The sequence below is a fragment of the Lepus europaeus genome, chromosome 11, assembly GCF_033115175.1.
Source record: "Lepus europaeus isolate LE1 chromosome 11, mLepTim1.pri, whole genome shotgun sequence".
NCBI classification, from domain to species: domain Eukaryota; kingdom Metazoa; phylum Chordata; class Mammalia; order Lagomorpha; family Leporidae; genus Lepus; species Lepus europaeus.
The window spans coordinates 80,071,190-80,098,695 of NC_084837.1; the positions used below are offsets into that span (position 1 = coordinate 80,071,190).

The 27,506-nt window shown below is 43.2% G+C and overlaps 1 protein-coding gene across 2 annotated transcripts in view; it reads left to right on the forward strand.

Annotated features, from left to right (window-relative positions):
* The window catches only part of LIPC (lipase C, hepatic type), a 180,397-nt gene that overhangs the window by 5,161 nt on the left and 147,730 nt on the right, over positions 1-27,506 (forward strand). The window contains exon 2 of one of the 2 annotated variants that reach the window (XM_062204785.1): positions 18,128-18,260. In XM_062204785.1, coding sequence (XP_062060769.1) covers positions 18,176-18,260 — 85 coding nt within the window. In that variant the 5' untranslated portion in view covers positions 18,128-18,175. Of the gene's footprint in view, positions 1-18,026; positions 18,261-27,506 lie in introns of those variants that run through there. The other variant, XM_062204784.1, reaches the window with a different exon arrangement.

Here is a 27,506-nt window from a genome sequence, read left to right on the forward strand (position 1 = left end):
AGGCAGAAGAAGAAAACACACCTATTCCCTGTTGATGAACAATATACATGGGAAAAGGCATGTGGTACAGCAGTTCAATCCCAACTTGGGAGGCTGGCACCCCACATCAGGGTACCTAGTTCAAGTCCTAGCTTCTCTAATCCATCTTCCTGCTAATGCACACCCTGGGAAGTAGCAGGTGATGGCTCAAGAACTTGAGTCCCTGACCCCCCACTATAGGACGCTTGGATGGGGATCTGGGCTCCTGGCTTTAACCTGGTCCAGCCCTGCCTTTTGTGGGCATTTGGGGAATTAACCAGCAGATAGAAGAGATCTCTCTCTCTCTTGCAAATAAAGTGAAAAATAAATATACTTAAGATGATATAAAACTGAATATGTACAGAAATAGGTAGATACATAGTCACAAAACTTTGCCTCAGCAATTCTATTTTAAGGAATTTATACAAAGGAAATAATCAGAAATGCAGGCCAAGATTTATGCCTATGTTTATAGCAGCAGTGTTTATAATAGTGCTATTTTAGATATATTGAAGTTAATAAAAAAGTAATAGGTATTTAAATCAATTATGGTACATCTAAAGAATGCGGTACTCTATAACTAAAATAACATTTTAAAAACATATTTAACGTCACTAAAATATGTCACTTATTAATAAGTTAATACACAGGCAATTAATGAGTTTGTACAGTGTGTTCATGGCTGTATTTTAAAACAAATATACACAGTAGAAATGATTTGGAGTTAGTCACATGAAAATGTCAACAGTAGTTATCTTTCATGTGAAATTACAGCTCTATTCATGTTCCTTTTTGTTCTTCTTTATTTTCCTATTTTTCAATAATAAACATTTATTTTACAATAGAAAAGCTTATTAAAAATAAAATACAAAATAAACTTTGGTTGATTAAAGATTTAAATATAAAATTTAATTATGGAAGAACTTGCAGAAAGTATTTGTCAGATCCTGTGGGAATTTTAACTCTCAGCTTTGAAGTCACTGAAATAATTATACTGTAAAAATTAGCATTACTAACAATTTTTTTAAAGAGGGAAAATATTTCTATCAAACATTATAAAGATTCAAGATCTATCATACACAGCTAATTCAAATTTGTAAAATAAATGTTAGGGTTCCAAAAGATGAGTAAGTAAAAGACAGGACCATTCCCATTCGGGAAATACAATTAGTAGACAAACAAAGTCGGAAAATGTTAATTTTCACTAGAAATCAAAGAAATGTAAATGAAAGCAGTCAGTGGATGATGATTTACATATTCTAAAGGAACAACAAGAACAACAACATGGAATGCTAACATCCAACGATGGTGAAGCTGGCCAGACACTGACCCACGCATTCATTTACAACCATATCGTTCATGTCCTTTAACCAGAACTCATTCTGAAGAAATAATCTGGCAGAAGCAGAAGGCCTCTCCTCATCTCCTTGACTTCTGAATGCTGGACCACCCGGGGCTCAGCCCTCGGACGCCTTCTCTCCCTGTCCACAGGCAAAGTAAGGAGACTCACCACCTCCACACCCAGACCTTGCCTCGCTGGTCCCCAGGGAAAAAGCAGCCTGCAGCAGAGCTCCCTGGGAGTGCGGAGGGGGAACTTGAGGGCAGTTTAAGGGCTGTGCACCTAGAGGAGGCAATGAAGAAGGAGCCAGGCAAGGGAGTCAGAGATCCCAGTGACGCCTCTTGTCACTTCAGTCCCTGATTTCACAAGCAAATGTCCAGGCTTTACGCATGAGGGATGTCAGCTACCCTGACACCTCTCTGCTCCAAAGCCTGAGGCAATAACCTGTGAGACAGCCCACTCAGGTCTTGTCCTCTTCTCGGAAGCCCACACAGTACCTCAGCATGCCTTCCAAGCTTTCTCAGCAAGACCTGCCCCACCAGATGCCAGCCCTATCTTCTGCCAGTCATTACCCTTGGTTTTAGGGGCAATGAGGTGCACCTGGTCTGAGGCAAGGACGCAGAACTGCTTGGGATCCCAACTCTTCAGATCTTTGTCCCACCAACGGACTTCTCTGTTTGTTCCTGTCTGAGACCCATGTTTCACATAGGCTGCTTAAGGATGTTTGCACGGTTACCATCTCTTGCTTATGACTTTGTGAGTTAGGAATCCAGGTTTCATTATCTCCATTACATAAAGGTTACCACTTAGCTAAGACAGAGCTGCATTCAAATCCAAAGATTTTTTCCCAAAATCCATGTCTCTCAGTTTGACAAAGAGTAGATTTTCTTTTTTTATTGACTTTTTTTTATTATTTGAAACACAGAGGGGGAGAGAGAGAGTGAGAGAGAGAGAGAGGAAGATTTCCATCCGCTGATTCACTTTCAAATGCCCACAACAGCCAAGGCTGGGCCAGGCTGAAGCCAGGAGCAAGAAACTCCATCTGGGTCTCCCATGAGGGTGTCAGGAACCCAAACACTTAAGCCATCATCTGCTGCCTCCCAGGGTGCACATTAGCAGGAAGCCAGAGCAGAAGCAGAAGTGGGACCTGATTCCAGGCACTGTGGGATGCCTGCAGCTTAACCTGCTGCACCACAAGGCCCATGCCCAAGAGTGGACCTTGTTACACCTATTAACAATCAACCTGTTCATTCCTCGTTTATGTACTGCCTGTGAAAAATGGACAGGGAAAGTTCATCTTCAACCAAGACCTCAAACAAGCAATTTTACTCGAGGTGACATGATAGCAAAAAGAAATATTCCCCAGAGACCAGGCATCCTGTGCAGATCTCTGTTCTCCTAGGGGTTCCAATAAGCCTAATACCACACAGGTTAACCTCAGAGATCTAATCCCTACTGTTGTAAAGGGGGAAAAGAAGTTTCATCATCTGAGAATCACAGATTGTTTTAGGAGGGGCCCCTGGCTAGTCTGGATCCAGATTCTTATCTCCATGCAAGAAAGAATTCAAGGAGCAGATGCATAGGGAAAAGTGGGCAGAGAAGCAAGCTTTATTTAAAGGCCAAGGGGAAGTACACACACCAGAGAGAGGGTGGACATCTCTGACAGAATGTGAAGGAAAATCCCCGTTATGAACCATCCAGCAAAGAAGACAACCCCAAATGGTCCATGGTGGATGTACAGTTTGTCCACATGGTGAAGCGTTTCATACCCCTGGCTGAGTCCAAAACCTAGCACCTGGCTCACAAAGCCATTGGTGGCCCCTTTAAAAAACATGGCTCTCTTCACCTGCCAGAGACTGACACAAGAAGAGTTTGATTTTATTTTGAGCCTGGAGGAAAAGGAACCAAGTTAACTGAGACAGTGCTGTGGGCATGAGCAAGACATTACTCCAAAGAAGTCAAGCTTTCCTAAGATAAAAGAAGGTGTAGGAAGGGTTGCTGGCTACATTCACCTGACATTTTGTACATAAGTGGGTTTTGTGTACTTTTTTCAATAAAACGTTGATATAAAAAAAAAAAAAAGAATGTGAGTGAAAGAGTGCTGCCCTTAACAAAACTGGAGATGGTGCCTGGGGTATGGCTTAATTGAATATTCAAAGGCAGAGTTTGGGGCAAAGCTTGAGTACCATCAATTTTCATGTCCTTTTTTTGGAAATTTAGGAAGCATCATGGCATCAGGGGCACGTGGGGCAGCAGTGCACGTGGCAGCATCTCGAAAGTGTCATGGCATCGGGTGCATGATTGGCAGGAGGTTCAGGTGCATGATGGGAGTGGGTGTGCTGACTGTGATAATCTCATCATTGGGAGCACCCAGCTGGCAGCCATGTTGGCTATTTCTAGCTGGCACAATCCCAGCAGCTGCATCTGCACAGAAGGGTGTGGGGTGTGAGTGGTACACACAGGGCTGTGGCACAGTGGCTGGCAGTCCTCAGTACTTCACTCACTCCTCGCTGCCTATTTCACTTCCTCTATGAGAGATTTCCATCTCTTAATCTTTATGGGAGGTCAAGGGAGGAAGGTCCATCTTCTGTAACTCTTCATATTGTCTAGCCAGGGGATGAAAATACCTTTCTAACTGATCCAGAGATTTCATTTGAGGGCCTACAGGTTTGCCATCAGTCCTTGGCAATGACTGGAATCCCTGTGTGACCATCATTTTGCATTAAACTCCTGAATTCTGGAAAAGACAAGTTTGACAGGATGAATATTCTGAGGCCAAAAGGGAACAAGGATAAGAACCACATCAGATAAAGGAGAGAACTTTTTACTGCTTCCCAGATGGTGGAAGCTGAAGGGCTTCCTATCAAAACCATGGAACCATTGGTTTGATCATAAACTTTTTTGCCATCTTTTTCCTTTAGCCCACTGCTGTTAATGTAAGTGCTGCAGGCTTTATTAGTCATGGTGCATATTCCACCTTGTCCTGCCAGTAGGGCTAGTTGATGGTCCATGATCACTTTATCTAGGGAACCTACAAGGCAGCTATAGGGCCAGAGTCTGGGCTAGATACCTAAGGCAATAGATTTCTCAAAGCATCTTCATTGTCTGTAGTTAGATTTTTTTCCCATTATGGTGGAAGAGTTTACCAGTTGGTTTTCCTGCCAAAAGCAAGGCTGGGTGATAGGAGTGGACTTGAGGAGTCAAGAAGAGCTGTGTCCAAGGCATCACTCCAGTCATCATACTCATTCACAGGAATGTTTTTGTTCTCTTATATTTGAGCTTTGCCCAAAGGTAAAGCTGCTTCACAACCTGGCTCATTTGAGCAAACCCTTCCTTGTTCAGGTACCTGCTCCTCCCCCCACAGAATGCAGGCTTCTCCTGAGCTTCCCGGAAGTATCTCCATACACCAGAATTGACACTGGAACTGATGAGGTCAATTCACGTAGACACACACACACCAGCCTTCCTCTGGGACTGAAGAAATTGCCCCTCGGCTCAATCCAAAGGGAAAACACAAACTTTCTGAAGGCAGACTGGGACCAACACCTCTGGGCAGGGCTGTATGGTCAGTGTTCTCTGGTGGTGGGCACACATTGCTCCTAGGGGCACATGGACTCTCTGGCCCTTGGTCATGGTGCCAAGGGTCTAAGGAGACAAATGGACACACTCACCAACAAGTTCTGACTTTTTTTTTTTTTTGGACAGGCAGAGTTAGACAGTGAGAGAGGGAGAGACAGAGAGAAAGGTCTTTCTTTTCCGTTGGTTCAACCCCCAAATGGCCGCTATGGCCAGAGCTACACCAATCCGAAGTCAGGAGCCAGGCACTTCCTCCTGGTCTCCCATGCGGGTGCAGGGCCCAAGCACTTGGGCCATCCTCCACTGTACTCCCAGGCCACAGCAGAGAGCTGGACTGGAAGAAAAGCAACCGGGACAGAATCCGGTGCCTGGACTGGGACTAGAACCCGGAGTGACAGCACCGCAGGCGGAGGATTAGCCAAGTGAGCTGCGGCGCCAGCCCAAGTTCTGACTTCTAACTCCAACCAGGCACCTCTGGGCCTTGGTGTCCCATCTCCAGCAACATTGGGAAGACCTCCAAGGGTCTTTCTCACTCCACCAGTCTGTTTTTTCAGAACATGAACTGTAGAACTGAGAAAACAGGCCACTTGCAAAGACTTACATTCAGGATTAGCCAGTCTAAGACAGGTGATGAGAATTATTCAAACACAAGAAAGAAAGCAAATACAGGGAGTGGGGTGCGTAATTTTTTAAACAGAAAGGAATACATAACAACTTAGGTAATAAATTTTAAAATCAGTAACTGGAAATATAGGCCCTATCTGTACTTTTCTCCAACACCATAAATAGTTCTCCTCTTCTGTATCACTTCAGTTAGATGAACAATAAAAGAGAAAGGGAAGAAAGACATAAGAGACAGGAGAAATCAAAAGCATAAGGAAAGATTCACAAATTAAAACACCAATCATTGATAGATATTGTGCCAGGCACAATGGCAAGCACAATTCATGATTTTCCTCAGTTAATCTTCCACAAACCCTGTGAGGGAAATCACTGTAGTATTCCATTTTTAGAGTGAAAAAACGAGGCACAAAGACACTAAATCATCTGCTCACTGAATGAGGTTCCAAAGTGAACAGCCAGCTTGGAAATCCAGTCCCCAGTGATCACCAAGTCTCGCTCAACATGCAAGTCAGACAAACAGACAGCCTTTCTTCTGGAATGAGCTTTATCCTATTATCTTTAGAATTCTGTAGCCAAATACTTTATCATTTCTTAGCAAAGGAATTATAGGGGAAATTTTGTGCTTCATTAAAAACAATGCGTTATCTACATCTAGACAGTCTTCCTTATCTGATTCATTGCCCTGGAAGCATTTTACAACTCTGTAACTTGTAGATAACTTATAACAGTGCCAAATGCAAATTCTGTCCTATCCTATAGAAGTTCCATTGACTTCACTCCCTCACCGAGGGAAAAGTAACTTTTTTCCCATTTGCACATCAATTTCAACATCCATTTATCCATATAACTTTGTAGATTTGTTTGGCTTCTCCTTTGAACTGATTGTAACATCCTTAGCTGTTTCCTCACTAATGAGTTAAACAAAATATTTACCATCTGTTCATTGTTATAGCTAGCTGAGAGCCATGTTTTTACCTGTATAAGAAGCTGTCTCATAATGGAAAAATCAAAGCACCTTGCTTATTGCACTCTGGAGAATGCTGGGCTGATCTAACCCAAATGGTTTCAAGAGTAAATGGAAGTCTGAGGTGGCCATCTAAGTTAAGTCTTTGGTGTTATAGCCTCACCCTGACAACTTACTGTCAAACCCATCTCTGTCCATCACATGGCTCTATTCCCTCATCTTGGCTGGTCTTCTTTAACTGGGGAGAAGTAATCTATGTATAAATCATATAATTCTATCCCACTGTTACATCTCTATTACCTCTATTCTCTGCTGTGTCTCACAGGCTATTTCAGAGCTACAGCCATTAAACAGATGAGAAAGTTCCTGAGAACTTTTTTAAAATAACAATAAAGCACATGATCTATGTCTTTAAACAAAGCACAAGAGCATGCCACAATTCCATATCCTTAACCTTAGGTATACAAAGATCTCACAACCAATTCATACTATTGTTGGCAAAACTACGTTTTCTTGCAGGAACTTTGAATCAGACAAACATAATTCAAATCTCATTCTACCACTGACTATCATGTGGATTGGGGAGATTCACTAACCTCTGCCCTCCAGAGTTTACCCCTCTGTCCAAAGGGATACCCATGCCTGCCATCTAGGATTCTTTCTGAAGTTTAAAGAAGATTGCACAGCAAGTGTGGCATTGTGCAGACACTTTGGAAGTTGGGCCCCTGAACTGCTAACCTCTGACTTCAAGGCTTGCTGAGGAATCAATGACTAACCACATCAGACCTTGTCTTTGGAAAAATGATGAATCATTGGCAGCTCTTCAGAACTTGAACTAGAATATTGTGAATAAATGAAAATCGGTTCCTGGTTTCTTGCAGCCACCACTGCTAACCCCAGAAAGTTTCTGTGAGATGAGTTTGTGGCATGGTGTGAAGAAATTTGGCCATTTCCATCCGACTAAAACCCAGCTGTGCTCAATACCAGAGTGAGGACTGTGCCCTTGGGTATTCCATGGTTGAAAAACTGGGATCCGGCCAGACAGCCAGCACGCTGATGGCCCACGTTTCCCAAAGCATGGCAGTGGCAGGCCACAATCCGCCAATTCATTTCATGGCTTGGTCAGTCTCCCTGAGGCCCTCGGTGTGATCACCTCTTACTATGCCCATCCAGGATGCAGGTGCACAGTAGCAGGTGCACCCCACACCCACAGGATGAGTCACACAGTAAGCATGCCATGGATTCTTTCTAGCCTAGGTCTTCCCTCTTTCCCACACAGGAGAAAACTTTGGCAAACACCAAGGAACCAGCAATGTTCACTGCCTACCCAGCTTCAATCTTTACTTCCTTGTGCTTCCAAACATAACACAAAGAGAACAAAGGCTTCCTATTTGACCAGAACTACTGAAATCAATTGCCTTATTGGTTCTGCAGGAACTTGTCGCACAAAAAGGCTGCTTTGACTGTGGGGTTTTGCTGTTGTCTTGTTTTCTCAATTATTCCACAAACCAGCAGCTAAATTTCTGATAGACAGAGTCAATGGGCCAGCACAGGCCAGGAAACAAAATCAAGGGTAGGAGGCATGCTCTGCTCTTTGTTTCCTGGCTGCATGATTCCTTGAGCCTCAGAACTTTCTGGGTCATGAATCCTTAAATTCAGTCTAGAAGGATGAGGCAGGTGACCTTCAACAAGGAATCTGTGAGACTCTGCTTTCTCACCTGTCAAATGGAGATAAACACTCCCTCACTTAGGACAAAAATCAAATGCGACTTCTGACTCTCTAAGGGAAGTGATTTAATCTTCACAGTCTCATCTGACAGATAGGGAAGTTACTGAATTTCCCCAAGGTCACACAACCCCTCTGAGGCAGAGCCACAGGCAACAGCAGTCTTAGTCCCCAGGTGTTGTCCTCTTGGGATGAACAGACACCTGCTTGAAATGCTTCAAACACCTAGTTCTTTCCCAAAGTCCGCAATCTCTGCTGCAATGTCGTTCCACCCTTCATCTGTTTCCAAGTCTCTGCTTTTCTGACTTAGATAAGGAAAAGGCGAAGCTCCGGTTCCACTCTTTTCCAAACAAGGACATGTTCCGAACCAATTCGAATTAGTGAGGCTTCCCTACTTGTTTTGCCAAATTCTACCTGTTTTTGCTGGATTCCTGTCCCCACCTGGTGCAAGAATGGCCATGCCGATTGATCAGGTGTGAACACTGAAATCTCAATCATTTTCCCTGTGGCGTCCTGGCCCCAGGCAGGAGTAAGAGAGGGAAGAACCATGTTTCTATGATGTGATTCTGCAACAGTCATAAATGTCACCTTGGAAGTGGAATATGTTGAGGTGTGGGAAGTCCCAGTTCAGTCCCAGGAAAAGCCAGCTGTGCAGGGATTATGGCCTTGTGGTTAAGAGAAGGGACCCTGGTCTCAGATACCCTCACTTCTCCCCTCAGCTTTTTCCTGTTGTGACATGGTTTTGTGCCAGCTCCTAATCTCATAAATCTCAACTGTAAAATGAGGGAGAAAGTACCAATCCAACCGTAATTGTTTCAACTACTCTTTTCTTAGAATGCCAACAAGAGCCTGCCATTCTTTGGGAAACTATCCCCAGTTTCTGAAGAGGAAATCAAGAAAAGTCTGATTGTGAATATAAAACTATTTCATTCATCAATAAACTTCACTGACTCCCTAGCATCTCCCTCCTAAGATTTGATCTTTATCCCCATAAAATATTTATTTCTTTTCTTCTGATTAACTTTCTTATCGTTATGGCATTAAAGGAAAAGGTTATATTCAGGTCATCAAATGCCAGTCACTTGAAATCTCTATTCCTTCAAGAAGCTCTTCAAATTAAAAAAAGAGCAAGGACTGGGCAACTTTTTAAAATGTAATTATAAAATTATTACTTTAGACTGAGGATTACAGACCAGAGTGCAGAGTCCCTTAAATTTGACAAGTCTTTAAAGAATTATAAAGGAAGGAATCACTGGATTCTGCTAGCCTGGATGATGTTGATAACTTGGCTGAAAGCTCTGGCCTCTAATGGGCTCAGCTGGGCCCTGCTAAGTTCATAAGAAATTAGGAGTTCTCGGAGGCGGCAAGATGGCGGAATAGGCAGGAAGCACACTTAGTCCGGGGGGAAAGAAAGTTTAATATAAGTGGAGATACTGCAGGGTCAAGGAAGAGTAGGGGATGAAACAGCAGAGGAAACTCTTCCGGAACTAGTGATTCACAGTGGACCTGCGTGGAGAGCGTGGGAGCCCAAGTTCGGGACACCAGCGGCAGACTCAACGCACCAGCGCTGGAACGCGAGGTGAGCCTAACCTCCATAGCCCGAGATACCAGCAGGCAAGCGGAAAGAGGAGGCTAGAGGGAACGAGGCTTGAAACTCCGTGGGGAAAAGTTCACCAGGCTAACTAGAAGAGAGAGAAAAAAAAATAAAAAAAGTGACTGATACGGACACAAGTTTCTCTCTCTCCGCTCACCTCTCAAAGGCGAGCAAGACAGAGCAGGCGCCATTTTGGACATACGTCATAAGCAGGGCGACCTCAGGTCTGCACCAGCCCTGAGCCTAGCAGAAAAACCTGACTCTGTGGGGAGGGGTGAAATAACAGGAGATTAGCATCTAACTTGGCAACCCAGTGGGAGACTGCAGGAGAATTGGAGCCCACACTGAGGGCAGCAGAGATTCCCTGTGTGGCCCTTGGGAAAGAGCTTCTGATCTCTGGCTCCTGTGGGTATATCATTTGCCTGCTAACTACCTCCAATTACGTTCAGCTGTGCGGAATTACTTCCCTTTTAAATCAAAAAAAGAAAGAGAGATTTACCAAACCTAACCTGGGAGTGTCATCTTTGACACACCCTCAACCCTGAGGAACCAAACACAGCTCTCAGGCCACACTCATCTCAAGCCTCTAAGGCTCCACTGAAAGCAGACAGTCCACTTAATATAGAGCCATAGTGTAACAAGAAAAAACACCACAGTGAAGAAACCAAATATCTCCAACATGCCAAACAACAAACGCAAAAACCAAGCTAACAAGAACAAGGAAGAAACTATGACGCCCCCAAATGAAAAAGACACCCCAATTCAAGATTATGAAGATGATGAGATCGAAGAAATGCAAGAAGCGGATCTCAAAAAATTGATAAGAACATTAAGAAGTTCTCAAAAACAAATTCTTGAACTACAGAAATCCTTCATGGACAAGATAGAAAATCTCTCTCGTGAAAGTGAAATATTAAGGAGGAATCAAAATGAAATGAAACAACTAGTGGAACAAGAAACTCTGATAGTGACTAGAAATCATAATGAAATGAAGAGTTCAATAGATCAAATGACAAACACATTAGAGAGCCTTAAAAACAGAATGGGCGAAGCAGAAGAGAGAATATCAGACTTAGAAGACAGAGAACAGGAAAGGAAACAGGCAAACCAAAGAAAAGAAGAAATTAGAAATCTAAAAAATATTGTCGGGAATCTACAGGATACTATTAAAAAACCCAACATTCGGGTTCTAGGAGTTCCTGAAGGCATGGAGAGGGAGAAAGGATTAGAAGGCATTTTCAGTGAGATACTAGCAGAAAATTTCCCAGGTTTGGAGAAGGACAGAGGCATCTTAGTACAGGAAGCTTATAGAACCCCTAATAAACATGACCAAAAGAGATCCTCACCACAACATGTTGTAATCAAACTCACCACAGTGAAACATAAAGAAAAGATCCTAAAAGGTGCAAGAGAGAAATGTCAGATCACTCTTAGAGGATCTCCAATTAGACTCACAGCAGACTTCTCATCAGAAACCCTACAAGCTAGAAGGGAATGGCGAGACATAGCCCAGGTACTAAGAGAGAAAAACTGCCAGCCCAGAATACTATATCCTGCAAAGCTCTCATTTGTGAATGAAGGTGAAATTAAGACTTTTCATAGCAAACAGAAACTGAAAGAATTTGTTGCCACTCATCCTGCCCTGCAAAAGATGCTTAAAGATGTCTTACACACAGAAACACAGAAACATGGTCACCAATATGAAAGAAGGTAAAGGAAGGAAACCTCACAGCAAAAGATCACAGGAAGCTCAATTTCTCTTTGACATAGAATTAAACTCTGATGCTCTGTTAAAGCAATGTGTTAAAGTAATCTATTATGTTCTCTTGATGTCTGTTAAATTCTAATTGTTCAAAAACAGCTGAATTTTTATTAAGAGCTATGGGTTATTTAAATATGTGCTTTTTCAAAAATTTGAATAATCACCTTGTAACAATGATCAAATTTGGTCTATGTTATGTCATGATTTTAAGAAATCTTATTTCAACCAGATATTTTGGATTTTGAGCCTTCTTGGCATTCTTGACAGGCATTCAAAAAATCAAAGTTTCAAACAATCTGGACTCTAAAATTTCCAGTAAATCCTGGACTTTGGTTTTTCCAGTTTGGGCCCAACTGAAAAAATCGAAGGACCTATGTCTCTCATCTTATAGAGACACCAACTAATCAGTCTATTTGGATGATATTAGAAGGACTGTCAAGATGTGATGTGGTACCAGACTTTAAGTTTCTATAATGGAAAATGCTATTAATACAAATGTTTGAGAATTAAAAAGTCTAATGATCTTGTGTTTCTAGACATGATAGTTATCTTAATGAGAAAGCCCCAGAGGCTTAAAGGATTAAATACTTGTAAAATCCTACAGGTGCTTTCAAAAATACTGTGAAGTAAGCAAGTGCCTCTTCTTGGTTGATGAGTTTATAATTTTAAACATGGCGACTTAAAGTCTTTTGTCATCCACAGTTATATATGATCTGCTGCTCATAAAACTAAAGCGTTGTTGGTTCTGTGTTTAGCTGTCCTCCTATAGGTTCCTATGGACTTTTTCCAGCCACTTTTATTGTATTCAGTACTTTGGGATGGCTCTGTAAACAGATGAAGCCAATAATGTATTAACAGTACCAACTGAGAGAAAGTATGGTTAACTGAGGTTACTAAAAACAAAAAGCAATTCAAATCAATTGGCAATCTACAAAAAGAGTTAAAGATTTTAAAAGCTATTATTAAAATTGATATATTGGTCTATTATGCTATATTATATGTGTGTACATATTGTATGTCCACATGGGGAAATTTTATTAAGAGTTTTATTTTAAATGGCTTATAGATAAGATTGTCCATAAATTTAAGCTGCTAAAATCAATCAAAGATACATTTTAATTTGTGTGACCTGAATCTGTGTATAATATGTTTTAGACTTGTTGGTAGAAAGAAACTAAAAACATTTTATATGGTTGTGCTTAAGTTTACTGGCTAAACAAACTACACCATGTTAGATATTTAAGAGGTGTTTTCAAATACATGATTCTTAAAAGTTATAGAAGGCATTGGACCTTCTGGTAAATGTTTTCTTAAGTTGTTATCTAATGGTTGAAACGGCTTGCTAAGTATTCATGTGATATTGCTATTGTCAGCAAGCGATCTAGGACTTGCTCCCTCATTTCTCTATTCTAAGCCCAACTTGTTCTTTCATTTCTCTATTCTCTTCAAGGTAGGAAACTAATTCTATTATGAAGGATTCTGTAGGACGCACAATTTAATCTTTAGACCTTATAAAAGAGATGGCTAACATTTTTCTGCAATAACATAGCCAAAATAAGAACTCAAATAATAATCTCATAGCTAGATTCACTTCGCCATCAGCGAAGTATACAGTAAGTAGAAAAAACCTCCCTTTCAGACCAAAGGGAAAGAAAGTTTTAAAGTGAGAATATAATTTTCCTCATGGGCATTGTCTACCTTAGAAAAACTACTACAGAACATGCCTGTGACTATAGACTTGTAGTTCAGGCCACCGAAGATTAGAGATGGGACTTGGGCACTCCCTTGACTTGCATCCTCTGGTCTGCTTTAACACAAACCAGGAGGAAAAGAAAGCTAGGCATCAGAAGCAATGGGTGGCAGGCCTATTAATGGCTGATCTGTACGGTGATCTGCCCTCAAGGAGACCCAACAGGCCAGTCCACTGCAGTGGCTTTCAATGTGGTAAGCCTGGGCTTCAGCAGAAGTCAGCTTGTGAAGAGCCCTGGCAGCTCTGCCAAGAGTTGGATCACTGGAAATGGACCTGCCCTGGAGTCGAAGGATGCCCAGGTCAGAGCCACAGATCTTATTGGCTCCAAGCTGAAAAGCCCTTCACTCAGCCCAACTTCCAAAGTGACCACTGCAGCTGAGGGGATGGTCAAGTAGGGTCAGCAACATTGCAGGCAGAACTGTAAATTTCTTGTTAGAGATGCCCCCTGCCTTTACCTGGCCAGCTCTCCTCCCAGGCCAGCCAAGTAATGAAAGTCAACAGAGTGCCTTCCCCTAGGAGGTTCACACCTCCCTTAGGATATACCCCATGTGAAGAGATAGATAGGTTTGGGCCTCTGAATTTACAAGGCCTAAAGCCCACCAGATTATTATCAAGCCCCTTCTATCAGGTTCTATTTGCCTCTCAATCAGAAAACTTAATTGTAGCTTAGACAGCACCTTTCTTAGCTCCTCTAATAATGACTCTGTCCTTTGTTCTAGACCCTGTCTAGCACACTTGGGCCTCATTCCTTTGTAATCATAACCTCTACTCTACCACCAATGGCTCTACTCCCAACCTGTGTGTACTGATGGTCCTCTTCCCCACTTAATGCTGTATAATTGTTCAAACCTGGTAAATGCCACTCTTAGGATCATTGGTTACTATCCTCACTCTGTCTTTTATGACCTTGTCTAAATATGATCAGAGTCGGCAAACTTGGAAGGCTTCCATAGCCTTGGCAACTCATGACGACAGCCTAGGGTGGTTACTGGCGCCATAAACTAGAGTGTCAATTTGGTGGGTCAACAACAGGAGCCACTGTGCACTTGCTCCTCATGTGGGATCTCTGTCCTTAATGTGCTGTACATTGTGATTTAATGCTATAACTAGTACTCAAACAGTATGTTTCACTTTGTGTTTCTATGTGGGTGCAAACTGTTGAAATCTTTATACTAAATTGATCTTCTGTATATAAAGAGAATTGAAAATGAATCTTGATGCAAATGGAAGGGGAGAGGGAGCGGGAGGGGGGAGGGTTGCGGGTGGGAGGGAAGTTATGGGGGGGGGGGGGAGCCATTGTAATCCATAAGCTGTACACTGGAAATTTATATTCATTAAATAAAAGTTAAAAAAAATAAAAAAAATTTTAAAAAAACAAAAAAAAAAAAAAAGAAATTAGGAGTTCTCAATAAACCTCTAGGTTAGGGCAGGCAGGAAGCCATCCACATTCCATATCGGGCTGCCTGGTTCAAGTCCTGGCTACTCCATTTCCCACCCAGCTTCCTGCTAATGCACACCTTCGGAGACAGCAGTAAGGACTACAGTACTTAGGTCCTTGACATCCAGGTGGAGGGGCTCCTGGCTTCAGCCTTGTCCAGTGCCAGCTGTTGTAGGCATTAAGGGAGTAAACCAGCAAATGGAAGCATTCTCTCTTTCTCTCTGCTTTACAATTAAGAAAAAGAAATAATTAAAAATAAACTGCTGGGCTTTCTTGGGCATGAAACTGACCAAAGATCCCACTACTGGATCTGTTGACTGTTCAGATGCACAGATACAGTGAGGTATTGAAGGCCTGGAAGCCAGTCTGTCTCTCCAAGGCAGAGTCTTCACACTTTTTGACAAAGTCTCTTTATAAGTTTTTTAAAATTGAACACTCCTACAGTATATGGATATTTATTGGCTTATAAATAATATAGCACTAATACATTACATGGTGCTCTATGCAAATAGCACTAGCATATGAAACATTACGCAAAGTTTTCTGAATAAGACATAATAAAATATGAAAGGCCTAAAAATAAATAAATAAAAATATGAAAGGCCTGCCATTTTCTCTATACATCCAAGTAGATTTTTTTTTTTTTTTTTTTTTGGACAGGCAGAGTGGATAGTGAGAGAGACAGAGAAAGGTCTTCCTTTTTGCCGTTGGTTCACCCTCCAATGGCCGCTGCGGCCAGCGCATCTCACTGATCCGAAGCCAGGAGCCAGGTGCTTCTCCTGGTCTCCCATGCGGGTGCAGGGCCCAAGGACTTGAGCCATCCTCCACTGCCCTCCCGGGCCTTAGCAGAGAGCTGGCCTGGAAGAGGGGCAACTGGGATAGAATCCGGTGCCCCAACCGGGACTAGAACCCGGTGTGCCGGCACCGCAAGGCGGAGGATTAGCCTGTTAAGCCACGGCACCGGCCTCCAAGTAGATATTTTAAGCACCCTTTGAGGCAATGGCTTTCAAACTTCATGTGACCGAGAATAACCCAGAGAACTTGTTTAATATGAACGTTCCCTAGGCCCTCACTCTAGTTTTGATTCTATCATCCTTGACTCCCCTTATACAAGGGAATAAAATGTCAATGTCTTACCTAAGATCACACAGCTAGTATGTGATAGGACAGAGGTTTGAGCATAGATCTGGGTGATTCCAAAGCTTGGAGTGTTGACCACCAAGTATATTGCTTCCAAAATAAGTCACTAAAATTTATTGAACCTCTATCACGAGCCAAACACTTGACTGGACACCTCACTTAGAAAAATCTCTAATACTCAGAACATGCCTGTGTTTGTAGAGATGTGACTCTCAGTCCACAAATTCTGATGTACAACAAATGAGTTTATTTTCCATAACCCATCTGAATGATGCACCCTCTACCCCTATTTTCAGACGTTCCTGGGTTGTTTCTCTGTATCACCCAACCTTTAGTGATGCTGTAGATCTTGAGCAGGCTTGGGGTTGGAGGGTAAGCAGCTGGTCCTCTGTCATCAGACCACCTAAGCAGTCAGTGGGGAGGTGAGGGGGGCAGGGAAGAGTGAGAGCGTGCTCTCCTCAACATATTAGCACCAGAAGTTCACTATGCTTCCACGCTGGGTACATCTTTGGCTATGTGCCCACACATGCACACCCATTTCTTCTCTTGGCTCCTACCTTCTATCTGGTTTCCAGGAAGCAAGGGACTGTTCCCTCTGCTCTCAGACCCATGAACCAATCTCTCCCTCCTCCACACCTGCAAAACCCAGGAGATTGTCTTTCTAGTAATGGAAAGGTAGGAGTGTCCTTCTCCCTTCAACACATTCTAGCCTTTGTCAACTTTTCAGTTTAGAATTCACTTGCTGTTTCAAGGATATAAAACATTTGCAAATTTCTTTCTATCTTGTCCCATTTAAAGTGGGAGGGAGTGCAAGGGGAATAGGTTGAGAGGATGATAAGTTGACATTGCAAAGTATTATCTCAGACACATACTATCCCATTTTAGAGTTAAGGAGATAGAACTCATGAAGGTTATGCAATGTTTTACAGAACCAGCAGTGGTAGACTCCAGGTCTCCAGGCTCTGGAAACGTCTGACTGTATGAAGGCCTCCCTGCTTCCCTCCCAGCAATCTCCCTGGTCAGGTTCAAGGAAACTCAACAGAGCCTGGGCATTAAAAGGACTACAGAGAGGCAGAACCTGGTGATGGGAGAGGCAGGAATAGCTGGAGTAGAGGGAGCAGCAGTCAGCACCCCTGCAAAGGGACAGCCAGCCACGCCTTGTCATTTCCCAGGAGAGCCCCACCAGCTTGAGTTGGCATGAGATGGTGGCAGAGGAGTCTGTGGTGGGACAAGTAAAGGAATTAAAGGAACTAGAGCAACTCAGAAGGCCTCTTCCTGGATGGAAAGTGGTAAGAAAGTGTATTCTACCTGCAGAAACATTTTTGAGGGGTTGGGATTTTCCAGGAACTTGGATTCGCTGGTGCCTTGTGGTGAGTCAATCTGATTGATTCACTTGTGTATCTCAACTGCCTTGAACAGGACCTAGCACATGGTAGGCATACAAATACATATACAACAGATGAACAAACTTTAAATAGGACTAGGGATCCAAGGAATATCACAAGAGCCAGAACAATAGCATCCCCCTACCTGGGTTTGCTGAGTAGCCTTACTTCTCACTTGGAGTACTGATTAACCAAAGAAGGAAATCCTGTGTTTACTCTCAGATCATCTTCACATGGGGCTCTGAGCAAGGACATCTTTGCTTGTCCATCAGCTTCTTCTTAACACTGAGGTTAAGAATTTTCTGCCCCCTTTTCATCTGTAGAAATGTGGCCACAACACACTTCATCTCCAGGCCTTAGCAATTTCACTGAGCTCAATAGAAAATGGATTCTCCAGGGAGCTTTCAGCATGGGAGGACCCTTTCCTTTCTCTTTGGGCTTAGCTTGCAATCTGAATACCACCGCCAGGCTCCCATACCCCTCCCCCCTTTGCAATGCTGTCAGAGGGAGACTTGGGCAACCTACCTCTGACCTTTGACAGAACGTCCAAACACAGCCCATTAACTTTAAATTGATTAATTCCGAACTATGACCTTGGCCCAGGAAGGTACATGAAAAGGTATTTTATTTTCGAAACATATCAGGATAAACAGCACTTTTGTAAACCCATCTTTTTTGTATTAGGTACAGTCAGAGTCGGGGTTGGGGGCAGCAAGGAAAGTGTCTGAACACTGGATGACATGTGGAGAGGTTAATTATTAATGGGCAGACTTTCCTGACAAAGTATCAATAGGCTTTCTGGTCTCTTTAGCTCCAGAAATTAGCAAGAAGACCTCGGACCCTGAGTGAGACAGGAGGAATGGGAAGTCCCCTGTGTGTCCCCATTTTCTTGGCTGTATGCATCTTGATCCAATCAAGTACCCATGGACAAAGCCTGAGACCAGGTAAGAGCCTGTCTTCTTTCAGAGATGGGCATGGATTTTCCTTTTTAAATGTGCATCACCAAGAATCCAAGAGTTTCTGTGTGGGACACAGCTTGCTCTGGGGCATACCAGGTGATTCTACTGGGAGTATCACAGGTTCCCAGGACGCACAGAAGTTGGCAAGCAGGATTCAAGTGCCAGAAAACCACTCTGGGAATAGAAGTCTTCTACAAGTACCTGCGATTGGCAGTGAAATCTCTCATGTATCTGATTCTCAGAGTCATGCTGAAAGAGTTTCAGATCTTCCTGAGAGTTAATTTGGCATCTAATTTGCAATTGGAAAGCACAGCTTGCCCTGAAATTCTCCATCTTGCTGGAATTATCTCATTGCCTGGCTCTCTCAGTAAAGACTTACGAGAGTCCTATTTCCAGGCAGGTCTACAGTAGTGAAATCATTGCACATTTTCTAGACTTTATTTTCCTGCCAAAGTTTAACCCTAAGACCAAATAGTTCAACAGCTGTCCCGCCTGTTTGGAAGTCCTCAGACTCGATTGATAGCCAAAGATAGATCCAAATGCTCCATCAGGTAGGTGGAGTCCAGTTTTCTAGCTAAACAGGACCAATAAAAGATGAGTGTGAAGTTAACTGAACTATTTGGCCTAAGTTGGCAGGTGTTTGGGACTTGGTTTTTGTGACAGTTAGTGAGTGGCTAGTAATTCTACTATGCTTCTATGAGCTAAAAATTTTGAAAATCAAGAATTTACTTACAGGGAATGTTCCTGAAAATCAGAAACTTTTCCCCCTATAAAAAAAGGGTTGCTTTGTATTTGGCTGTTATTTCCTTTCCTAGGTCAACTAATAGCTCATTAGCAGTATGAAGGGTCTTCAAAAAATTCATAGAAAATGCATATTATGAAAAACTATGCACAGATTTCTATATTTTTGCATCAGAATAAACAACTTTTAATTCAATTTTTCTATGAACTTCGGAAGAATCTTCATTAATTATTACCACTCGCTGAGCATTGTGTATGCCAAGCACTATGCTAATTATTTTACATACATCATCTCATTAATAAAGCTATGCTCAAAACTGGCCTTTCCACAATAATTTAGAGCCATGTGGGCAAAGATGCTGATGATTTTTATTCCTGTGTACACAATGATTTTGCTACAGGGCCTTCCCTGTCCTTTGGCCCAGAATAATGGTTATTTCCTTAGTTTTTATTGCAATATTAAAATATAGCAAACATCTTTAAAAAGATCCAATGAATTTTCACAAATGGAACCAGCACCCCAGAGCCTTGTATACCCCTGGAGCCTCAGCATATATTATTTTGCCTTTGACAAGGCATTTCATTAATGGAATGTTCTCCTGTGTCTGGCTTTTTTCCTTCAATGTTAAGTTTGTGAGAGTTCCTGGGAAGTTTTGTGTAGTTGTAGCTCATTCATTTGTATTGCTGGCATATTATGTTGTGTGACTATAGCACAGTTCCTTTGTTGATTCTTCTACTGATTGGTCCTGTTTTTACAACTGAGACTTGGGGCTTGCAAGCCCCTCAGTGCCAAGACAGAGGTTGAAGGGAAGGACAGCTTCCTCCAGGCGTCTGAGTATTGTCCAGATTTTTCTCAAAAATTTCATTATCCTGGTCAGCATGCTGGTTTACCTGGCTCCTGGTTAATCTAGAAGTTGAGGGAAGTGGCCATGATTAGAGGAAGGAGTCCTCAGGAAAGACGATGAGAGTCAGGAGGCATTTTGTTCCCTGGAAAGCAGAATCTCTGGGCAGATTTCTTTCGGCAAGGAATGGGGACAGATCTGTGTGTGTGGCTGGTGTAACGTCCTCCTGGGGACGCTTCGGGGACACTTGAATCCCATAGCAAAACTCTTGGCAGATGAGGGCCGTTGCCCCTAGTTCTCAACAGGAGTGGTTTCACCTCTCCAGGGACAGTGGGAAAGGTCTAGAGACGTTCTTGGCTGCCACAATCCAGTGATTACCTTTCAGCATCTCATGGTGACAGGCCAAGGATGCTGCTAAACCTCCTGCAATGCACACAACAACCCCTCGCAACAACAAATTACCTGGCCCTCAAGGTGAAAAGGATTGAGACTCAGAAATTATGGTCTACACCATGGTCGAACTCCAACTGTCACTCATCAAGAAAGTACTCCCATCAAGGGCCCTTCCCCATTAACCTCATCCCTCCCAGCCTACTTCTTTCAAATATTATCAATAGCATTTTACTAAAGCACTCACTACTGCACTGTGCATTGTGTATGTGCCAGGCACTACACAAACATCTTATCTCCTCCTCACTGTATGGTCAAGTAAGCCGGCTGTTAAGTGACTTGCTGGAGATTCCACAGCTGGCCAGGACAGAGCAGGAAGAAATACATGGAGTCTCAGCCTTTCTGCTACAACCGTCTCCATCATGCCCAGGCCCGGTGATCTGACACTCAGAGGCCCCTAGAAAACTATTCTGCTCAGGTCCTGTCACAGGGAGGTAGGTTCAGACACTTGTCCCTGCCCTTCCACACCAAGAGGGATGGGATACAGTGAGTTTCTTGAACCTCTCCTGACACAGAGCTACTGTCACCCTTATGCCCACACCACCTGAGACCCAGGTCCACTCCAATGATGTGGCCACCAGAGCCAATTCTGCTCCAGATGGCAGCTGCTGTTTCCAGGCGTGGGAAGGCCCCATGTTCCAGCCATCAGCTCTGCTGCTCACGGGTGCCTTCCCCTCCCTGTCATATCAGGCACAACTTCCAAATTCTAGAAGTAACAAGACATACACTCAGTCACTCATTGATGTAATAGGCATGCTTAATATGTTCAGTAAGCTTCTGCCGAATATGAGGGGATTTCAAAAACTTCTTGGGAATAGTTTATTTTGGTGCAAAAAATCTGAAGTTCATGCACACAAGGGGCCTTAGAAAAGTTCATGGAAAATGCATGATGAAAAAACTGCATAGCTGTCAAAAATTATTTTCCACTAAAAGAAACTCATCTTCTGATTACATTTTCCACACTCTTTTAAGTACCCTTGTGGAAGGCAAAATATATTAGTGCAATTCAAGAATTCTGGTCAAGAACATATTTACTTTCTTAAAAAAGTGTTGAGGGGCAGGCATTGTAGTGCCCACTTCCCATAGCAAGTGCTTGATTCAAGTCCCAGCCATTCCTTGCTTCCAATCCAGCTTTCTACTAATGCATCTAGGAGACAATGGAAGATGGCCTGTGTCCTAGTGTTCCTGCCACCCATGAGGGAGACCCGGATTGAGTTTCTGACTCCTGGTTCCCGTCTGCCCTACCCCTGGCTTAGCAAGCATTTGGGCAGTGAATCATTGTATGGAAGACCTATCTCTGTGTCTCTCCCTATTACATTGCCTTTCAAATACATTAATGCATTAAAAAAATTATTGAGGAGAACTTTTTTTTGTGTGACATACAACTATTCACTTTTACCATATTACAAATTAAAACTGAGAAATCTTAAAAATGTGTTAATGCTGTTAAACATAACACTAACCAAGCCACTGCATATTAACATAGCATAATTTTATGAGAAATAACTTACATTTTCCAAATAATAACAAAAATAAGTCAAAAGAGTAACACTTTTTTCCAAAGAAATTTTTCAAATATCTTTCATATCTGGCTTAATAGAAGACAGCTAGATTCCCTTGTCTGTTTCTACATTCAATATGTTATATGTTGCTTTATTTGATGTATATGAAGAAAACCTTCCTCCCCCATAAGAAAAAGGGGGGACAACCTTGGCAATCCCCTGGCACCTCAAGCCACATGCTGAGAACCCCTGCATCTGTGCAACAGGCACCTATATGTGTAGACTACACAGCCTACCCCTGCCCTGCATGTACTCGCTGTCTCATCAGGGTGGACCAGGCTATGGAGTTGGCAGCTGTATGCCCTGGAAGTAGAGATTAGAGAGCATTGTTGGGAGACAATTTAAATACAATAATAAAGCCAAAATTTGGTCTGCCTTTTATTATCACAATTCTAAATAACACTAGTGATCAAAACAAAGTGCCATCCAGAAAAAAAAAAATGGGTTTTTGATATAAGTTCTAAACAACTTCTGTGGTTATTGTTGAGGTTTTTGTTAATAGATATAAACATCAAATTATCATAGTCTCATTATTTAACATCTAAGATACATTGAGATCTACACTGGCGCTGATTTAGAGAACTCCCTGTTATAAAGTCAGCCCTGGCACTCACAAACTCAGTGACACATGCTCACTGCAAGAGTAAGTGTGTGATAGCTCAGAATTTGCTTGTGCATGTCTTGTGTCTCCAACCACATGGATACTGAATACTTGTTGGCGCTTCTAAATACTAGCTTTGAAATGAAATGTGATAGCGTAGTGATTATTAAGACAAAAAAAAAAAAACACAGAACTTAGGCTACTTCGATTCTATCATCCCATGTAGCTGCCTTAGAGTTTTTATTTGTGTTTAAAATGCAAAGCAGTAACACAGATTATTAAGTATGAGGTATAGCATTTTGTTTGGGAAGTAAAACTGTGGGTTCATAATGGAAATATTTGTGCTGCACTTGAGAGTGTTAAAATTGAAGTTGTTTCTTCTTTAAGCTATTCACTGTTTTAAAACTGAAGAACAAATCAAGAAAATAGTGATGATTACCAATTTTTCCATAAATATTCCTGAAAACAATGCTGTCTTAAAGAGCAGAGGGGTATGAAAATGAGCTGTTCTGTGCATCAAACAGAAGACATGAAGTATTCTAAGTCATGAAGTCTAACAAAGGAGCTAATATATATGTATATGTTCTTCTCAGCCAGAACATGGAATGTGATGAGTCCCACTAGAGAGGAGGGGGTAGAGTGACAGAGTCCACTTTCAAGGGTTGGGTCCAGAGAAGGCTCGAGAGGATCTTTGGAGCAGGGTCTTATGGGACAACAGAACAAGCTTGTCCTGAGCAGAAGCACAGGTACAGGGCTAATAAAGTGCTTGTGTTTTTCAAATCCAAACACCTTCCAAAAATAGGCCATCTGGGAAGAAAAAAAAGAAGAAAATAACAGGAAGGTGTTGATGACACTGGTTAGACTACAACAAACTGGAAACAACTCCAATGCCCAACAATAAACTATTAACGATGAGGCGGCCAGCTCTTGCTAAGTCCACCTTTAAACCATCATCACTTTAAATGCCTACTGCTAGAAGTTCCAGAAACCTCTGAGCATGACAATGACTGGGGTTCAGAAATAGAACACTTGTTGCTGTCCCTTACACACTCATAGTTCGACACCAGGGATCTCACCCTAGCATAGGAGGTGGCTTTAGGAGCATCCTGAAGTCTGCAGAGCTGGTGCACAAGGCCATGCGTATGTGTGTTTTGACTGCTGGAACACACAGTATGACTTTTGGCCAATTATCAAAGCGACTTGTGGTGTCCAAAAATGTTCAATAACAACTGGTCTTATGGTTTCTAAAACTAAGTATAAGGAAATCTATATGCATGAAGGGGGAAGAAAAAAATAAGACTAAATAACCTACGCATTGAATCATAATTGACGGCCGGCGCCGTGGCTTAACAGGCTAATCCTCCGCCTTGCGGCGCCGGCACACCAGGTTCTAGTCCCGGTTGGGGCGCCAGATTCTATCCCGGTTGTCCCTCTTCCAGGCCAGCTCTCTGCTATGGCCCGGGAAAGCAGTGGAGGATGGCCCAAGTGCTTGGGCCCTGCACCCACATGGGAGACCGGGAGAAGCGCCTGGCTCCTGGCTTCGGATCAGCGAGATGCACTGGCCGCAGCGGCCATTGGAGGGTGAACCAACGGCAAAAAGGAAGACCTTTCTCTCTGTCTCTCTCTCTCACTATCCACTCTGCCTGTCAAAAAAAAAAAAATCATAATTGAAAAAAACCATGCACCTGTATATTGCTAGAGATCAGAAGTGTAGAGAGATTTGAGAACAGGAAGGGTATTTTTTAAGTATTTAAATGTACAAGAATCATAAAATAAAAGACATTGAGTAGCTGCCATCAGATTGGTCCTGGATTTGCCATCCCAAGAGGGCCCCTGGAGAAGAGATCTTGCCATGTTCCTTCAGTCCTATCACTTCCAGTTCTCCTGTTATGCTCAGCTGGGCTGAGCCAGTGCCTCGGCATGGCCTGCAAATCCCTGACAGGCCTCCACCATCACAAGGAACTTCACTCATGAGATGCAACTCATTCACCTAGATTGGAGTCAAAGGCAGGCCAAGGCCCAGAATTCTAGCCAAATCCTATCTTTTTGCTACTAGAGACCCTCCCATCCACTGCCAGTCTTTCTGGCTCTGCTGCCAAGCAGGCATGGCATGCTCCCGAGGTGTTCACCACTGAGACAGCCCTCTGTGCACTTGTCACAGGGACCTAGGACTTAAGCCCACAATCTTTCACTCTGGGCCTGTAAATAGTCCAGAGAAGAACTGCAGGGCTGACTGCTGGTGGAATAAAGCCTATAAAGGAGCCTGAGCACAACAATCACCAAGTGAGTGCCCAGGTAAAAGCCAGCTGGGAACACAGTGCCTAAATCCATGTTTCCACGCCAGTGGTCACAATGCTGCAAGGCATGCTGGGTACTCACAGGCAACTCAGAAGGCAAAGACTAGCCTGGATTTTTGGCCTGGTCCCCAAGCAGACAAGTCTCAATTATCTTACCCAAGAGGATGTGACCATCAACCTCAGCATTGGCGGGGGTGGGGAGGGTCCCTGACACCCACTGGGTCTACATAGGGCAGAGCCACAGCAATTCTCACAGTCAGGAAGGTGGCTGTGCCCTGGTTCCAAGGAGGAAGAGTCCCTCCAAGCCGAAAGTTGGGATCTGTCCCACCAGGGAAAAGGGCTAGCCAGGGGCAGGCAGGAGAGCTGGATGCCTGCCAAGCAGGCTGGGGACCTTGGCTGAACATCAGTCCCAGTGTAAGAGCCAGACAACGGGCTGAACCTGCTCTGTCCCACAGAGAGTATGTGAGCCAGCTGTGGTTACGTTGGGCCATGGAGTCTCCTGCACCAAGCATGGAACCTATGAGGAGGCAAACTCTGGCCCGGCTTCCCAGAAAAGGTGCAGTCCTCAGATATGGCCACAAGGGAGCACAGTGGCATCTCGGGAGCTTCAGGGTTCCAGGGGAGGGTTCTGGGGCTTGGGGAGTTTCTGGATGACCACGAGCAGTTAGCTAACCTCCCTTTCCTCTGTTTGACTCTATTTCTAGAAACACGCATGGTTCTGATGTTGCTGTAAGGGGGCCGGGGCACAGGGAGGGTGTAGTGGGGGAAAAGTGGAGAGGATCAAACGCAGGGATGGGCGCCTCCTTGTCTGACCACAACATTTTCACCTCCAGGCCAGTGCACACAAATTCAAGTTCAGGGGCCTGGTGAACTAAACCGTGGCACCACTGTTCAATGCAGAGTTGTGTGACCATGGAAAATCGTTCTCCTGAATGCATGTGGGTGGCAACAATGACTGTTAGTATTTATGTTTCAACATAAAGTGGGGAGAATGTGATATACCTCCTTGTATGTGTCCTGTGATCACAAACGTGTGGGAGTAGGTGAGTTTGAGACAAGGATACTGGCAGAAAATGTAAAAAAAAAAAAAAAAAAAAAAAAAATACTTCAATTGAGTTTATATCTAAGCTTTTTTCCCTTTCATACTTTATGTGATGATATAATGTGTATGTATATGGTATATTTAATTACTTATTTGACTAATTTAAAAGTAATTTTACTTCAAAATGATAAGATGAATGGACATGACTAGAACATGGTTCTGGAACTTCCATATGTAGCAGAAACTCCCAGAATTGCTGACTAAATAATGTTTCTGGGGCCCACCTGTAGTTTTCATTCAATGGGCCTGAGGTAGACCTCAAAATTGGCATTTCTAAAGAGTTCCCAAGAGATACTGCTGGCCTGAAGACCACAGAGATGGTTAAGATGCTACTTGGGACACCTGCATCCCATATCAGAGTGCCTGAGTTCAAGCACAGTACCACTTTCAACTTCAGTTTTCTGCTAATACACACCTGGGAGGCAGCAGGTGATGGCCTAAATACTTGGGTCCCAGCCACTCATCAGGAGATCCAGACTGAGTTTCAGGCTCCTGACTGTGGCCTGACACAGCCCTAGATGTTGTTGGCATTTAGGGAGTGAACCAGCAGATGGAAGATCAAGCTCTCTCTCCATTTCAAATAAATTTTAAAATAAATAAATAAAAATTAAAATGGTTAATGGCGAGAATGTTGGGTCTCTCAACATTCAGGCTAGGCACTTCTCACAGAAGCAACACAAGCCTCCAGAGCAAACCTGGTTTCACATCTAGCTGCCTTGGATGGGGTTGGGAGGCAGGAGCCAGTATCTTTTGCTTCTGGATAGTGACCTCTCTCTGAAGTATCTATAACTCAAATGATATTTTTATTTATTTTATTTTTTAAAGATTTTATTTATTCTACTTGAAAGTCAGAGTTACACAGAGAGAGAAGGAGAGGCAGAGAGAGAGGTCTTCCATCTGCTGGTTCATTCCCCAGATGGCCGCAACGGCCGGAGCTGCGCTGATCTGAAGCCAGGAGCCAAGAGCTTCTTCCTGGTCTCCCACGTAGGTGCCAGGGCCCAAGGACCTGGATCATCTTCCACTGCCTTCCCAGGCCACAGCAGAGAGCAGGATTGGAAGTGGAGCAGCCAGATCTCAAACCCGCGCCTATATGGGATGCCAGCACTTCCAGCCAGGGCATTAACCCACTGTACCACAGCGCTGGCCCCCAAATGATATTTTTAAAACCAAGGTATTTGTGAAAACTCTATTATTTCAAAAATTTTTTAAATTGGTTCCTGAAATGAAGAAAAATTTCCCAAGCTGAGACTTACTTGTAATTAGTAGAAAAATAGTCACTGCAGCAGCTAATTAACCCTCCACGCTGAACCATTCCTTGGCAGGCCTGAAAATATGATTAAAAGAATTCTTTTCCTATGAGCCAGGCATCGCCAGAGCAGGGCAGAGCCTGTGGCTCTCAGTTCACTGGAACCAGCCTCTCTGTGACTGCAAAAAGCTTTCCAGGAATGTTCCAGGTTCCTTGTCCCAAGAAAAACCAAAATACTGGGAAAAAAGATACTGCATTATACTCAGATAGGACAAGATCGACAGCAGCAAATGACTGCATTGATGTGCGTGCTGTGCACTAGGCTCCACAATCATACAAAACTGAATCCCTAAGGACTCAGAAGTGAAACATCACTCACCAAGGAGCTGC